General features: G+C 36.8%; 1 protein-coding gene across 1 annotated transcript in view; it reads left to right on the top strand.

Annotated features, from left to right (window-relative positions):
* The window catches only part of gna12a (guanine nucleotide binding protein (G protein) alpha 12a), a 77,641-nt gene extending 67,260 nt beyond the window's left edge, over positions 1-10,381 (top strand). Inside the window, exons 3-4 of the mRNA XM_060840329.1 lie at positions 5,851-5,901; positions 8,489-10,381. Of these exons, the coding sequence (XP_060696312.1) occupies positions 5,851-5,901; positions 8,489-9,058 (621 nt within the window). The 3' untranslated portion in view covers positions 9,059-10,381. The remainder of the gene's footprint in view (positions 1-5,850; positions 5,902-8,488) is intronic.
* Positions 10,382-17,296: the final 6,915 nt, after the last annotated feature.

Raw genomic sequence — 17,296 nt, 5'->3', positions numbered from 1 at the left:
GCCACTGCTCATGACGTTGCTGTACTAAATTCTCAATCCCACTTGTTGGTTAATTGTCCCAGTTGTTTTTCCAATATCTGAAAATCACCTTTATCACATCTGGAAATACTGTTCTGGTATTGGCATTGTTCTGAGATGTACATTATTACCTGCATAAGGTTTTCAGCCTAACTTTTTTTTGTGCTGAGGCAAAAAGTCTGCAAGCTATTAAGACCATCTTTTCAAACTCAACTGTAAAGTGTGAGAATTGGCATCAATCATTGAGATCATCCTAAATGGTCTTGCCCTAATCCTCAGACGGTGCCCTCTAAGTTCTAGAATCCACAACTAGTTGACATTGTTTATTTTTATGTACCATGTCTTTTTTTTGTTAATATCTTGACAACTTTGATCGAATAACCCCTTCATCTTCTAAATTGGCAAGAAAACAGGCCTAATTTGTATAATCTCTCTTTATAACTTAAACTCTGAAGACCAGGCATTACTGTTGTAAACCTACTTTATACTCCCTCCAAGGCCAATATATCCTCCCTAAGGTGTGGGGCCCAGATCTGCTCATAGTACACCAAGTGGCCTCTAATCAGGGTTTTATACAATTGCAGCATAATTTCTGCATTCTTGTATTCCAACAGGTAGATAGGATGGTGAAGAAGGCATTTGGTATGCTTGCCTTTGTTGATTGGTGCATTGAGTTGGGAGGTAATATTGCAACTGTACAAGACGTCGATTAGGCCACTATTGGAATACTGTATGTAGTTCTGGTCTCCCTGTTCTGAGATGCAGTAATATTTAATGAGGTTTGGTATTTTCATCTAAAGTAAAATACTGTTATGAGATTTGAAAGGGTTCAGAAGAGATATACAAGGATGTTGCATGGGTTAGAGGGTTTGAGCTATGGGGAGAAGCTGAACAGACTGGGGTTGTTTTCCTGGAATGTTGGAAGCTGAGGGGTGACCTTTTATGAGGTTTATACAATCATGAGGGGTATGGATAATTTAAATAGACAAGGTATTTTTATTGGTTGGGAGAGTCCAGAGCTAGAGGGCATAGGTTTAGAGTGAGAGGGGAATGATTTAAAAGGGACCTAAGGGGCAACTTTTTCCACACAGAGTGGCGTACATGTATGGAATGAGCTGCCAGAGGAAGTGGTGGAGGCTATTACAATTGCAACATTTAAGAAGCATCTGAATGGGTATATGAATAGGGAGGATTTAGAGGGATATGAGCCAAATGCTGGCATGTGGGACAAGATTAATTTAGCGTATTTGGTTGGCATGGACAAGTTGGCCCGAAGGGTCTGTATCCGTGCTGTATATCTCTATATCTCTGTGACAGTACTCTAGATATAATGACATTCATTTCATGAGTGGTCCTGATTATTTTCCCCAGCTATTTGTGATATTTTAAAGATCTGTTGTGCCTGAGCTCCCAAGTCTCTTTGGACATCCACAATATTTAACTTAGGTTAAAATACTTTTAGATGATACTATCTTTTTTCGTCCAAAATGGATAACCTCTTACTTGGTTCCATTGAACTCCCATCTGCCTATTTGCTCAGTATAAAATTATAAAAGGATATTGATAGACTACCATCTACACTGTACTATCCTGCCTAACTTTGTGTGGCCTGCACATTTGGATATATGACTTTCTATGCCATTACCTGAGCCATTAATAAACAATATGAATCATGGAGGTCCTAACACAAATCCTTGTGGGAGACCATTGGTCACATCCTGCCAATGTGAGTACTGACTCATTCTCCATACTTCGTACCTGCCACTCAACCAATGTCCCAACCATGTGAAAACAAGAGTCTTTAAGTGATGTAGTAATGGTACAAGCCAAAAGGAGGCTGCAACTAAGGAAAGTGGAACTGAAATATCAGCAATACAACTGTTACCATGACGTAAAATAAAAACTAAATATTGTGGCTGCTGCAGATCTGAAACGTAAACTAAGTGCTGGAAACATTCAGTTATTCTAGCAGCATCTATGAAGAGAGAAAGAGTTAACCTTTCAAATCAAATATGACTTCAGAACTAAATTTCTGGAGAAGCGTCATATTTGACTCCATTTAACTCTTGTTTGACTCTACAGATATTCAGAACGTTTGGAAACATTTTATATTTTCAACAACTTTGTTTATGTTACTGCAATCTGTTGTTTGAGAAAATGGGAGCAGTGAATATTATCTGAAATGTTTAATTCTAGTTTGAAAGGTTGTAAAATGTCTAATCAAAAGATGAGATGTTGATTCTTGAGTTTAGTGCTATTGGAGGCTGTGGGATGAAAAGATAAAAGGGTATGCCATTGAAATTTCGAGATCATGTTTACAGGTTAAATGAATGTGTCCTGCAGTCATCCAACCTGTTTCATCTCCCAACATTAGAGACAACTGTATTATGAGCAGTGAATGCAATATGGTAAACATAATGAGGTAAGAGTAAATTGCTGTTTAACTGTGAAGAAATGTTTGGCACCTTGAATAGCTGGAGGGAGAAGATGAAAAGCCATGAGACTGCATAATACACGTGAATCAAGAATAGAGTAGAGTATTGTGGAGAGAACAATCACATTTAGAATGGTGTAAAGGGTGGGAAAGATGTATTTAGTGAGAACATTAGAAAGTGCTTCTGATAAGTTTCATTGAGTGTTGAAAGATCATCCAAGATCTGATGAAGGCAAAGAGAGGGAAAATCTATCCTATTTCTTGTAAGGAGGTGCAGAACAGAAATATGGAGAAAAGGAATTGATTTTGTCATGATAGAAGGGAATCTTTGGTTGAGGAAAAAGTGAAACTTATCAGAAGCACTTTTATAGGAAGTGCCATAGTTCAAATGGATTGCATAGAAATGTTGGATAACTGGATCAATCCTTGAAGGAAATAATTCAGGAACAGGTCTGATTATGGTAGGAATGGGATAAGTGAGTTAATTAGATGTTGATTAACGATCTATTCTTAGAACTAAAGACAGAAAAGTCAAGGAATGGAAGAATCTGATAAGGCATATGAAGACAAAAGAAGGATAAACATTGGAAGCAAACATGATATTTCAGTTCGGGGTGAGAGCAGGAAGCCGAAAACATTAAAGTAGTGGAGACAAAGATGAGGCGGGAAGCTGCAAAGAACTGGAATGTTGAGGATTATTAACTGTGAATCTTCAATATTCTGGTTGGAATTTTTGTTGATTTTCACACGGTCCTATTTTGTGATCATGAAACCACAATCCATTCTATGCTTCTGCAAGGCTGCGACAATTGTGTGCAGGGATGCGAAATTTACACTGTCTTGCAGTTTTCTAATGTTAGGATTCTGGAGTTCCTCTTTTCTAAAAGTGTTTCTGACGTCTACCTTCTTCATGGTCCAAATGTGACTGAAAATTGAAAGCACAACTGCTGGTGAGAATCTGAAAACATTAGAATTAGGATTGGAAGAAAGAATAACAATCTGAATATCTGGTTCTCCATTCATGGTTTGTGTCTACTACACTTGCTGTTTGTTTTTATCCAGTTATGGATTCTCTCCTTCCTGCTGCATCCAGAGATTGGATTCTGTTTGCATTGTAATGTAATACTGTACAGATGTCCTTCCTATACTTACGGGACCTCAACCATGAAGTGCATACATTTTCTGTTCACTTCAGTAAGGACCTCTTGTTGAACACAATGCTGTGTTGCACTCTTGAAACAAATTTTTTGCTTAACGAAGTGGTGAAGGCAAGATGGTAGGAAGCCTCGATTAGAGTCTGAGGAGCAGATACTCTAGCCAGTCCCATCAATCACTTTCAAAACTGTGGCTTGATATCTGTTTACAAAAACTATTTAAAACAAATTGGATTTTGCTTAATTTGTTTTCAGTCTTTAAATTAGTGTGTGATTAAAAGGTTATATAGTTAAACAAATCATGCACAATAATGGGTGTTTGGTGATAACTTGGATGGTCCCACAGTTTGAAAATTGAGAGGTTGGCTGGATTTGGGATGTAATGACATTCTGTGGGTTAAAAGGAAAGACATGATTTTGAAGAACAAAAACTAACGTGGCAATTTTTTTTTTGTTCCTTGATTGATTATTGTTCTTTAGATAATTTCCATTTTAAAATAAAATTCAGACATGAACAGTTGGAATTTATAATCTAGTTGCTAAGTAAAATCCGAGATTTTTGAAAATTTATTCATTTGATCATGGGTTGTGAGTGTCAATGACTAGGCCATAATTCCTGCCCAAGCATATTACCTTGTAGAAGCTGTTGGTTACCTGCTGACCTGAACCACAACAATGCGTATAATGTTCGGTCATTCATAGTGGTTTTAAGAAGGGAGTTACAAGATTTTGACAAGGTAACAGTGAAGGAATGGTATACGTCTTAGAGGAGAACTTGTACGTGATGGAGTTGCCATGAACCTGTTCTCCTTTTCCGTCAAGAAGGCAGAACTCCTGGGTTTGGAGGGTGCTGTTGAAGGAGCTTTTGTGATTTGCTGCAGTATATTTTGTAGATGGTGTACACTACTGCTATTGTATGTCAGTGGTGGATTGGTGTCATTCAAGGAGATGACATTGTCCTCGAGGTTTTGAGCTTTTTGAACGCTAGGAGCTATACTCATCCAGGCAATAGGGGAACATTCCATCACACTCCTAACTTATTCCTTGTAGATGTTGGACATGTTCTTGGGTGGAAGGAGGTGAGTTATACTGTACAGAATTCCCAGCCTTTGACGTACTCATACGACGCCAGTATTTATATGGCTGGTCCTGTTTTGTTTCTTCAATGGTAACCCTAAGGTAGTTGACAGTGGATATGTCGGCGATGGCGATGCATTCAATGTCCAGAGGTATGATTGCAACAGATGGTCATTCCTTGACAGATGTGCGTATGTTACTTGTCACTTATGAACCAAAAGCCTGAATATTGAACAGGCCTTGCTAAATTTGGGTATCGGATGTTTCAGTATTGGAGTCATCGTGAATGTTGCTGAACATTGTGATTTTCAGCAAATATCCTCACTTCTGATCTTGTGATGAAGGGAATGTCAGTATTGAAGCAGCCTAGGATGATTGAACCTAGGACACAATCCTGAGGGACTCCTGCAGTACTACCCTTGGATTGAGATGATTGCCCTCTGACAATGCCAAACACCTCTTCTATGCTTGATATGATTTCGAATTGTGAACCCTTCTCTTAAATTCTCATTATTCTTGCTAAAATTCCTTGATCTCATTCTCAATCAAATACTAGCTTGGTGTCAAGGGCCATCACTCTCCCCTCATCTCTTGTTTTCAGCTCTGTTTGACATTATTTGGATCAAGGCTGTAATGAGGTCAAGAACTGTGTTGTCATGATGGAATCCACACTGAGTATCAGTGTGCAAGTTATTGTAAATGCTGCTGTGTAGCTATCAGTAATCCCTTCCTTCATTGTGCTGATGATCGAGAGTTGATAGGTAGGATAGTAGTTGGCTGAGTTGGATGTGTCCTTTTTGTGGAGAGGATGTGCCTCAGCAGTTTTCCGTATTGTTGGTAAATGATAGTATTGTAACTGTACTGGACCAGCTTAACTGGAGGCATAGCTAGTGCTGTCTCTGATCATCTATGTCATGGAGAGTGAATCAAATGCTACCTTCTAAAAATAGTAACATTAAGAATTTCCACTGATGTTGCAATTCTATTCATTAGTTCATCATTGAGAATCACTTGCAGCATACTTAATGATAATTGATGTCTGGTATGAGTTAACTTTGCTGTTAAGAGAAATACAATTAATCTTCTTCCCCTAACCTGAATGAATTCCAGTTATATTAGGATATTAGAACTGATTTTTTTTTTCTTTCTGGTTTTTTCTGCCAACAGGGTGAATCTGTGAAATATTTTCTGGATAATCTTGACCAGATTGGACAATTGGTGAGTCTAATTCCTGTTTACTTTAACACTCAAAGCGTAAGGAATTCACACTTGCTAATTTGGAAGTTGAGATCACACTGGTTATATGCTAAAGTTACTTCTGCATTATGTGGAAGACGATGTGGGGAAAAATCAAGTTGCAACCATGTTTGGAATTTCTCCCATTTGATTGATAGGTTAGCTGAATGAGTTTTGTTTTTATTTCAGCTAATTGCATTCCTCTCTCTGCTGCCTATCACTTGCCTGTTCTGCATTACTTGAATCTGGCAATTTACCACATTTCTAAAGTGCCTCATAAGGTCAATAAACAATGAACCCGGGTTGAAGTGCAATGATGTTCTTTTGAAAAATAAACTGTCAAGTCACTTTGTTCTGAGCAAAGTCTGCGAACACTCCATGAATTCTTATTCAGATGCTCAAAAATTATCTCAGTAACCAAAGCCTTAGTTGATGTTCTTGTCTATAAGTATGATGTAATCAAGTCAAATGATACAAATTACTTCCTGAAACAGCAAAACAAATTTTTGGAAAAAGGGTAGTTGGAAGAATAATGCTAAATTGGCAGTTTTCATTGTTGAAATTTGCAATTCTTTGTCTGCCTTTCTCTAGGAAATTATCCCCTGCAAGTGTAGCTCTAGAATTTTGGGCAAGGATTAGATTCCACTGAAATCATTTTGAGAGAGAGTGAGAATGTGTACTGGGAGGATTTGGCAGACCGATACAGTGATGCCAGTATCAAACATTGCAGACAGGATTCATTTCATGCTGATTGAATTGGATTACCTGATTAGTGACGGATGTTGAAATAAATGAAATGTCTGTATTGGCAGCTGTATGGGTTGGCATTTGTTTCTAATTTATCTATTAGTTATGATGTAACCTAAAATATTTTATTAGATATATGTGAAAGTATAAGTTAAAGCCCTTGCGTGGGAGCCAGATTTGGCGATCACAAACCCAAAGGTAAGATGACCTGTGTTACACTGGGAGTGGTGAACTGCCCATCACTTCCAAATATATATCATGATGAAGTTGATAAAGTAGGATTTACCATATGCTATTTGGGTTAAATTGACCGCAGGTTCTATCAAGAAACTCTCCCAATGGCTATTTCAGACTCTTAATTATTTTAAGTGACAAATTGAAATGCAGAAGACTTGCATAGCCTCATTTGTGCCATTCCTGCTCATTATTTTGCATGTGGTGAGAAGCTAGCGCTCCTGGAAATGCCTATTGATGGCAAATGACTTTTTAAACTAAAAGCGGCTTCTACCTGTAGCTTATAAATGTAAAATCATTTTGCCAATAATGGAAATTCATGAAAAAACTAAACTGCATTTCTTTAAGAAGATTATATCATCCAGCCTCTGCCTTTAGATAATACAAACAATTTTTGATTAGTTTTGGTCAAGGTGCCATCCTGGTGTCAAGGAAGGAGTTGAAGAGCGAGAGAGAGGAGGCTATCTTTTGGTTTAAATAAAAATCTCCAAATTTATTGGAATTATTTGATCAGTTTCTCATTCACCAATTGCAGCACCAATGCGTTGGCCCAGACACAGTGGACCAATTAGCCTCCTAATGTCATTCTGCATGAATATATTTATGATACTAAAGATGAGTGGCGCTTTTGTTCTGTCTTCACCAATGCCTTTTGAACTTTTCCAATCCGTTGTTTACTACATTACTGTCTGATTGGAGGAACTCTGCCTGACCATGATCACCAACACCACCACCGAAGTTGGAAGTGTTTTGAATTTTCAGATCTACCAGATTTTTTTTTCCTTAGCCTTGCTTTATACCCCAATATTTTCATTTGTTGCAGTGTTCCTACAACTACTGAATATGGAGAAATTGTCAATAGAGAAATAGAACTGCTTTTCTTGCCACAGTCACCAAAGATCGTCAGTTCTACTGCATTTCTCTTGACAGTTATAGTTTACGATTTTATTATGTGGAGGATTTGTCGATAGTTGATTGGAATTATTCAGAAATATAGTCCAAGTTCTCATGTTTGCAGCACATCAAAAGGACAATCTAGGGAATTCTCAGACTTAAGTGGTTTGGAAATCTCTACTCTGTCTGGTTATAGATTTGTTTTCTAAAAGTTCACAGCTCTTTCAAATAGTCTAATTATTTGAGCTGTAAAGTCAGTCATTATCTTCAATTTATTTAATCAACTCTTCACACTACTGAACCATCATTTATTATTGTTTTTACCCATCTTTAAGAATGCAATATGAATTTTGACTGCAGCAGATTTGGAACTGTTGGGGATGATTTGGGGGGAGTGTGTCCTTCAGAAAACAAATACATCTGCCAAGCAATTTCCCAACTTTCACTTCTTCCCTCTTTCCAAAAGCAGCAGCAAGTTCACTTTCATGTCTGGCTGGTACCTAGTCCTTGCTGAAGTCTGAACCTGGTGTGATCACATAATGTGAAATTAACATTGTTAAACTGTAGTTCTGCTAGTCCAGTTTGAATATACTGAGGCGTTTTTATTGCTGGCAGGATGGACAGCACAGAAAAATTTTGAAGCTGCCACTGTACCTGGTTGTGCAAAATGCTGTAATGAGTTTCTTTCTTTCAGAGTTACCTTCCCAGCAGGCATGATGTCCTACTTGCTAGAAAAGCCACCAAAGGAATTGTGGAGCATGATTTTGTCATAAAAGGAATTCCTTTCAAAATGGTAGATGTGGGTGGTCAACGGTCACAGAGGCAGAAATGGTTTCAATGCTTCGATGGCATTACCTCCATTCTATTCATGGTTTCCTCAAGTGAATATGACCAAGTCTTGATGGAAGACCGGCGGACAAACCGTTTGGTAGAATCAATGAACATCTTTGAGACCATTGTAAACAACAAATTATTTTCTTCTGTCTCCATTATTTTGTTTCTGAACAAAATGGACTTGCTTGTGGGGAAGGTGAAAACAGTCAGTATTAAGAAATATTTCCCAAATTTTGAGTGGGACCCTCATAATCTAGAGGATGTACAAAAATACTTGGTTCAGTGCTTTAACAACAAGCGACGAGATCGCACCAAACCACTGTTCCACCACTTTACAACAGCCATAGACACGGAAAACATTCGATTTGTATTCCACGCAGTGAAAGACACTATTCTGCAAGAGAATTTGAAAGATGTAATGTTGCAGTGAAGAGATCATCATTGAACTTTGCGTTGCTCTTTGGTATTTCCTCTGCCATCAGCACCATGTCCAAGAACTCAGTGGCTGACAGTTGTGGATTTAATAGACATCTCTGACTACATGAAAGCTTGATGCTTGACAGCATCTTATTGGAAGTGCTTATAAGTGTCCTTTTTCACTTCAATACAAGTGCTCCAACCTTAGAAGCATTGTGAATAATCTTTTTAGACATTTGTTGCACTAAGGGCTCTTATCTGATTGTGTTGTTTGATAAAATTTGGTAACTGAACAATTTACTTCAATTGATTAAGTTCCTTGAACGAAAATTGCATGCAATTTAAAAGGTGCTTGCATGAAACTCTGCATCGATTAAAATTTCAGGGAAAGTTTATTATCCAAGCTACTCTATGGACTTTAGCCCTCATTAGCATTCAGCTATTTACTACTGCCTAATGCAAACTGGATCTGAAGTCCAAAATCTCTCTGAGCAGTGAGAAGTGGATAGCATGCCCAGAAATGCTGATCCTCTGTTGCTGTATACCTTTTTGGGAAGAATGTTGCAAACAGCTATCAAGTGACACAATTATAACACAATTAACGTACTGTTAATTTGCTGAACATTCGGGACTACAATGTAAAGCAGCTGAATTCACAGTTGGCTTTTGTAAACATTTTTACAGTTAAGTATGACATGCAAGATTTAATGGGTACAACCTGGAGTTCTGCTTTATTGTGAATGTGCTTGTTACTTCAAGCTATGGTTTTAAAGAAGTCCCTTCACAGTGATATCTGACTTGTATGTAGAACATCCATAGAATGTAGTACAGGTGTGAGTTGCTGTTTAAGTTTGATAAAGAGTTGGAAATGTCTGTTGGCTGGAGTACTGATCAAAACTCCGTGTTAAACCTGAAAACAGGTCACAATCACACTAACCATTGGCTTGTAGCATATGAACTTTATTTTAGAAATATAATATCAGATAAAGATTCAAAACTAATTCATAATCAAAATCAGCTGTGCACTCTTTTGTAGAAGAGGAGATTTTTGGAACTGGGTTACAGTTATGGAAATGCTCTTTTGAAGTGAGTGGCTGCTACCAACAAGCATACAGGAGGAGTCTTGAAAACAGAAGTATCTGACACAGATGCGAGCTGAATTTTTCATAGCACCAACTGTAGTGTAATAGTGGATTTTTGACCCATGAAAACTCTTAACATGTTACCATTGTCTGGGGAATCTGAACTTCCAGCTAATCTTTCCTTAATTACACAAAATGACATTTTTTGTTTCTAAGCCTCCAGGTACTTTATCGAGTTTAATTGAATATCTTATGTAGCATACTAAATGGATAAATGCAACAGGTTCAAACTGGTAATGAAAAAAAGAGTTTTGATTTGCCTGTAATTTTAAGCACTTTTTTTTGTTTAAATTTGCTTTGGCACTATTGAATTTGTCTTGTTAATCTTTAATTGTTCGATGTGATTTCATTTTCACGTTTTTCTATCACCTAAATTTTGAATTTGCTGACCACTTTAGCAACACTTGATTGTGGAATACCACATTTGAATAAATTAGCATTTAGAATTTAACAAATGGTATAAACTGTACAATAAGAAAGGTCTTCAACAATAAAGTGGCAGCAACACTTTGTCTCATAGTTAATAATGTTGCATTTTAATACGTGTGGTTTAAACTTCATTGACACAAGGACAGTAGAAATTATGAGTTTAAATAGTTGTCTAACCTGAGCAGCCTATTTTCAACCAAGACTAAATTTATTTGGAGTAACCATGAAAGACATTTTTATTTTAAATGGTAATTCATGACAAAGATATATATGTTAAAACTACTTGAAAGGAATGGCTTAACACTGGCATTCTAGGTACTCTGTATCATAAGAAATATTGCTATTTTCTTCAAGCAAATTTCCCCAATCATTTTCAAGAAATTTCCAGTCTGTTTCAGCTGTGGTATTTCATCTGAAAGTGACACAAAATATGACTTTAGTGCTATTTGTTTGTGCACTCTTCGTCAGCTGCACATACATAAGTGTCTATATTCTTAACCGTAACGATAAAAGTAATATCACAGGTAGTAAATAATTTATAATTAACCAGAAAGATATTTGCAGTTTTTGCTTTTGAACAGTTTTTTTATGATGTTTACCTGGAAAATGTATTAATTCCTCTCTTCCTTCTTCTACCTCCTTCCCCCACCCACATTTCTTCTCGAGTTAACATTATAAAATTGAAATTCCTTGGGAAATCTAATCAAAATCAAACTCAAGCCCAGATTAGAGAGTCAAATCTGACAAGAGGGTCTTCTGCTGACAACTTGGCTTTTAATCTGTTAGTGTTTCCCATATGTGAATTATATTCATGAAATATAACTTAAGTCAGATTATTCAGTGTATGGCATCAGATACTCTTCACTAATAACTACTTGAAAAAAGAGCTTGTTCAAATGTTTTTCTTCTGTACTGTTTCAATGTTTAAGAACCAGGGAAGTGTGATGCAGTTTCAAACAAGCAGGAATGAATTTAAACAGAATCGGATGTTTGTACATTTGTGTGTTCAGAGTTTGTCTAATTGTGTCTTGTGCAAAGTGCACTTAGCCATCTTTTTAGCACTTACTTGGAGAATGATCCTTCTATCTTTTACTCTAAGGTCTGTAGGAATTTATTTTGTTATTTTCCATTCTTTCTTTCTACCTCCCCCCTCCTCTTCCTGCCAAATTCAGGACAATTAAAATAGTGAAGAGTTGAACGATCTGTAATAGTCTCCAATTTTTATACAGTATAGTACAAGTTATTTGGCACATCCAGATTTATTAGCTGAGGAATATGCTTACAGCGGGGCTTTATTTGGTTGTGTCTTCATTGGACTCATTATTGTTAGTTTTATGAGAAGGAAATTTGGGGCTTAGAGACACGTTTAGATGGCATTTTCTGTTTTAGGAAAGATCTATGGGCTATCAAATATTTGGCCAGTAGCCAATGCTGAATACTTTTGTCATATACCAGCTTTTTCTGTTGCCTTCCTGGTATGTTGTGAACTCCTTTCATTGTTGACGTAACACTAATGTTTCATTCTTGGTCAGCTCTGACTTATCTGATGCAGACTGTTTTGTGTTATAATAGTTTATTCTCCCAGCTTTCTGTTTTGTTTTGCAAAGTTAAATGTTTTAGGTGGAGAAAGAGTAAAGATAAAATAAATGAGAGAAGGACCTTTCAAGTCCACTTAACTTCAGTTGATAATGGTTAGTGTTGAGCCAAATTATATAATTTCTATGGGATTCTTCTGATCTCCTGCCATTAAATCAATGGAAACCTTGTAGAATCTGCATAAAAGACACTTTACAGGATTCTGTGACTGAAGTTAGTGGGTTATCAAGAAACATCTACTTCATAGTTTCTGAGCATAAAGTAAAATTCATGAAGTTGCATAAACTATTTCTGCATAATACTTAAGAACTGCCAAGCAGCAGATTCCAATTACAGATAGTTTTACTAGCACAAATGACTGAATGTAGTTGAAACTTTTGCTTCATTGTGCATTCATTCCACTCTTCTTCATTTTGCTGGGTTACATTTTCTGTTTTTCATGCTATTGATGAAATTTGAATACATTCCACTTTGGAAAATCAACTTATCGTTTTGCAGACACATTGCAATGTTTCTTGTCCAGTATGATCCAACACTTCTCTTTCAATTAACCTCATATTCTATCATATCTTGTTGGTCTAAGTTTAGGGAAAAAAGTTTGAAGTCATTCTGGAATAATATTTGTTATGAATTACATTGTCTCATTAATTCAGTTAACTGAACTGAGATTTAAAATAAAAATGCCACTAGGATTTGTGTCCAAATACAGTCAGAGATGGGTTTTTAACCACTAAGTTTGCTCCCTCAGGAATTACATTGAAACTCTGATAATGTACAGCATGGATCTTTTAATCGTTCATTGAAAATATCCAGTTAATCGGAATGTTAACATCACTAATCAAGAACTGACCTGAATCTTGAGTGGTTTTTTTTGCAGAAAGCAATCATTTCATTTTTGCAGTTTCATTGATAAAGTAACTCATTTTGCAATGAGCATTTTGTATTGGAGAATGTTCAGAGAAAAGTTGTAATTGATCATGAGACTTGGACGTTGAAGTTGTGAAGAGCAAGGTTGCCAAATTGATCTCTTCCATTGATGGAGCATACTGAGAGAGGATTTTAAGTTACTGGATTTAAATAGGCTGAGAGGCATGGCTGAATCATGATTTTGTTTCACATCGATCTTCTCATTCAACTTCACAGAAAAGACACCAGTTCCAACAATTCCACCCTTCACTCCAGTGGAATGTTGGATAATAGAATAGAATTCTAATTTCTCTGTTGCTAATATAACGAACTTGGAAAAATTATAGTGAATGATTGGTTAGAGTAAAACATCTTTTATAGAGTGCTTTTAGATTATTTATGTAGTGCTTTCTGCCACCTCTGGTTATCCCAAAGCACTTTAAAATCAAATTTGAGTACTTTCAAAGTATAGCCACTGTTATAATGTATGAAATGTGGTATCCAGTTTGCACACCTCATGTCCCTAGAAACCACATTGAAGTAATGACTAGGTGTTCCTTTTTAATTTCCGGGGGGGGGGGTGGAGTGTGTGTGGAGAAGAGCAGAATAGTATCATTGGGGTCAAGATGGGGCCATGGTTTAACTATCTAATCTGAAAGACAGCATCCCCAATAGTACAATCCTCCAGTGTTTGTGTCTGGATTGGGGTTTAAAACCACATTTGTCTGACTGAGAGGTATCTCTTAACAGAACTGGACATTATTAAAATACGTATTTATTTGAGTATTTGTTGTTTATGTTTTCCGATATTGTCAAGAAACTGTACATGCAGAGCAAGTGGTAATTCATCTGTGGAATGCAACAGCTTGGGTTTGAGCAATGTCTATGTTCTTGTTCATTGTGGAAATAGTGAAATTGTGGAAGGTGCCAGCTTTCAAAACTGTCACCTTTTGGTCATTCATCTGGAAGCTTAAATGAATTGTTAGCATTCCAGGTAATACTGATCGTGTGATACATTCCATAGATGTTTGTACTCCTACTAAATTATCATACTATCTGCTAATTTAACCCTGTAAATGCAGATTTGTACAACGAGAACCAGGGTCATTGGTAAATTTGTGCCACAGATGTCCAGACTAATGCACAGCCAATTTTAACAGTTATCTCTCAGTAAACATAAGCAAATGTTTGTTTTGGTACTATGTCACATTTTTGTGTTATAATGTGCACAGACATGAAAAAAAGAGCCATTTTCATTTTATTTGGAATTTTAATATTTACTAAAAGGCTGCTTTAGATTTACTTTGTTACACCTCCTGCCCTGTGCTGTGGCGTAAAAGGATCTGGGAACAATCTGCAAGGCAGCATGTGTGGGATTCTGGGCAGAAGAGGCATTTGTAGAAACATGGAAATATCATTCCATGGCTTCAAGATTGCATTTGGATCACAACTTTGGCCTTTTTGTTAATAATTTTGTGTAAGTCTCTATCCGAATGCAGAAATATTTTAGAATAAATTCCTGATTTGCATATTAAGAAAGTTTTTTTGCCAGAAAGAAGAGAAAGCTTGCATTTGTTTGACACCTTTTCTTTCCTCAGGATGCTGCTATCAATGCAGTTTAAATGTGGTCACTATTGTCAAGTTGGCAAAAATGACACCAGTCACTTTGCAAAACATTGGGTTCCACAAACAGCAATGGGAATTCATCTGTGTTCTGATTGTTGTTTTGAAAAAGGAGTATTGGCAGGACAAGTGAAAAATTCACCATTGTTTTCCAAGTGGTGCTGTGGGTCTATCAGTTCCTGCTGAATACGCAGATTGGTCTCTGAAAGATGGTACCTCAGGCAATGCAACATTCTAAGTGTCAATTTTGGTGATATGCAATTTGAACCAACCTACTGAAATGAGTCAAATTGGGTCAAATTAACAGTTTAGCATTCCCATTAGCTGTTGAAGGCAATTTTAATGCTGAGGAATGTAAACGAATCTTGCACTGATAAATTAATAGTGATTCATTACACTTTGCAGGCATGATATAACTTGTAGGTATGATATAACAATCATAGATATTGAGCTACATAACACACATGAATCCTAATCTCTCTGCCATTTTAGATGTTTTTGTATTGTCTCAACTGTAAGATAAAACTTCTATTCCTATAATCTTGCATTTCCTTTGGGAGCCAGCAAAAGCTGCAATACAGAAAATGTCAGTGAAAATAGATGGGTTAAAGCGTTTGTTAATTAAGGATCCTCCTCCCTTTTCCTTTAAAATGATTTTTTTCATGAAAGTTATTGGGAAATGTTTGTCTTGCTGAATATAAAAGTTGACCAGTTAGTGCATTGAAGATAACCGGTCAGGCAGCATCCAAGGAACAGGAAATTCGACGTTTCGGGCCAGAGCCCTTCATCAGGAAATCCGAAACGTTGAATTTCCTGTTCCTTGGATGCTGCCTGACCTGCTGTGCTTTAACCAGCAACACATATTCAGCTCTGATCTCCAGCATCTGCAGACCTCACTTTTTACACATTGAAGATAACCCCTTGCCAGTCACTTTGGATGGAGGAAAGTGCTTTTAAATTTAAAAATCAAGTTAACTGAAGGAAAGGAACAAGATTTGGTATGAATTTTGTATATTTTTTCTAATCATGGCTGATTTTACAGAAAGCTTCAGTGATTGCTAGAAAATTACCAAATTGAGAAAATGCCAAGGGCATTAAATGCTCATAGGATTAGCTGTTGCTGCCAGCCATCTTAGAGAATAAATGTTAATTTTATTTTTTAATATTTTGAGGAACATTATTCTACAGAATCAATGCAGTAAAAACAGTCTTAGTATCTCATAGTTAACAGATATTGATACTATAGATGCTAAACTTTATTCACTGGGTTTGAATTTAGAAACAAATGAAGACAAACCGTGTAAACACTCAATGCCTTTGTAAACTGTATAAACTGTATTTTAGCTCAAATTGCTTTCTATTATGTTTTATGTATATATGTTTTTATAAATATCAACATGTATTTTATCTGGATTGTAGTAGTCTGTATTTAATGTCTTCTGTTTGTATAATTCTGTACTTATGAGATGCTGAATAGTGGGATACAGGTTTTTTTTTGCCAGCTCTTGACACATGGAACGCATTATTAGTTTAATCCAGAAACCAGGCTTTGCTACATGCTTCAGTCCCATCTCACCAAACCCTATCCTCTCCAACCAAATCCTCTACTTGTTTTACCCATACCTCAACGTGTAGATACATCATAATTGCATAGCCATATAGAATCTGCAGTGTAAGTATCATATAACCTGGAAAGCATTTGTATTGTTTTGTATCATGACATTCTGAGAAAGTGTGTAAGCTCTTGTACAATCTGATAATAAAAAAAATCGAAAAATGCAGTCTTTGTTGTTTTTAAAAGTTGACTCTTGCTATTGGTCAGAAGTGGGTACTGCAGATGCCGGAGATTAGAGTCCAGATTAGAGTGGTGCTGCAAAAACACAGCAGGTCAGGCAGCATCAGAGGAGCAGGAAAATCAACGTTTCAGGCAAAAGCCCTTCATCAGAAATGAGGGTACTAGGTTGATCGTATGCTATTTTGAATGCAGAAAAAATGAATGAGTGTGGGAACTGTAGCACATTCTCTATGAATCAAACAAGTTATGTGACCAGATATGTTGAATTGATGTCTCTATTGTTTCTGTTCTACCTAGCTTTCCAGGCCTTCCCAGCTGTAGGGAGGCAAATAGCAAGTGCTGTTTCTAAGACTTCATTGAAATCATTCTTCCTGTTCACGTTTCTCTATCTTACCCCACCCATTGGTCAAAAGCATCATGCCTTAAGTGCAAGGCTTCCCAAACTGAGGGCCGTTTAAATGTTTTTTTTTCCATTGGTGGATACGGTCTTATGGGTTCCTCTGAGGCCTATTGCTGCAATAAAGAACCTGTGACTAGGTTTATTTTTATTTTGTAATTAATCCACTTTTTTACATCAACTCCTCCAATATTTATCTCCTGAGAGTCCCCTAGACAAGAATTAAAGATCCCACCTCTTCCCTGTCCCCTTCAGCGTCTGAAGCCTACACAGTATTGCTGCAACTAAAACTTCACCTTCTGCTGCCTCCCCCAGCTTCAGTATCTGGAAGTGTCCACCACCAAGACCTGGCTCTCATGCTTC

The sequence above is a fragment of the Hemiscyllium ocellatum genome, chromosome 20 (assembly GCF_020745735.1).
Source record: "Hemiscyllium ocellatum isolate sHemOce1 chromosome 20, sHemOce1.pat.X.cur, whole genome shotgun sequence".
NCBI classification, from domain to species: domain Eukaryota; kingdom Metazoa; phylum Chordata; class Chondrichthyes; order Orectolobiformes; family Hemiscylliidae; genus Hemiscyllium; species Hemiscyllium ocellatum.
This window is presented reverse-complemented; position numbering and strand designations above follow the sequence as displayed.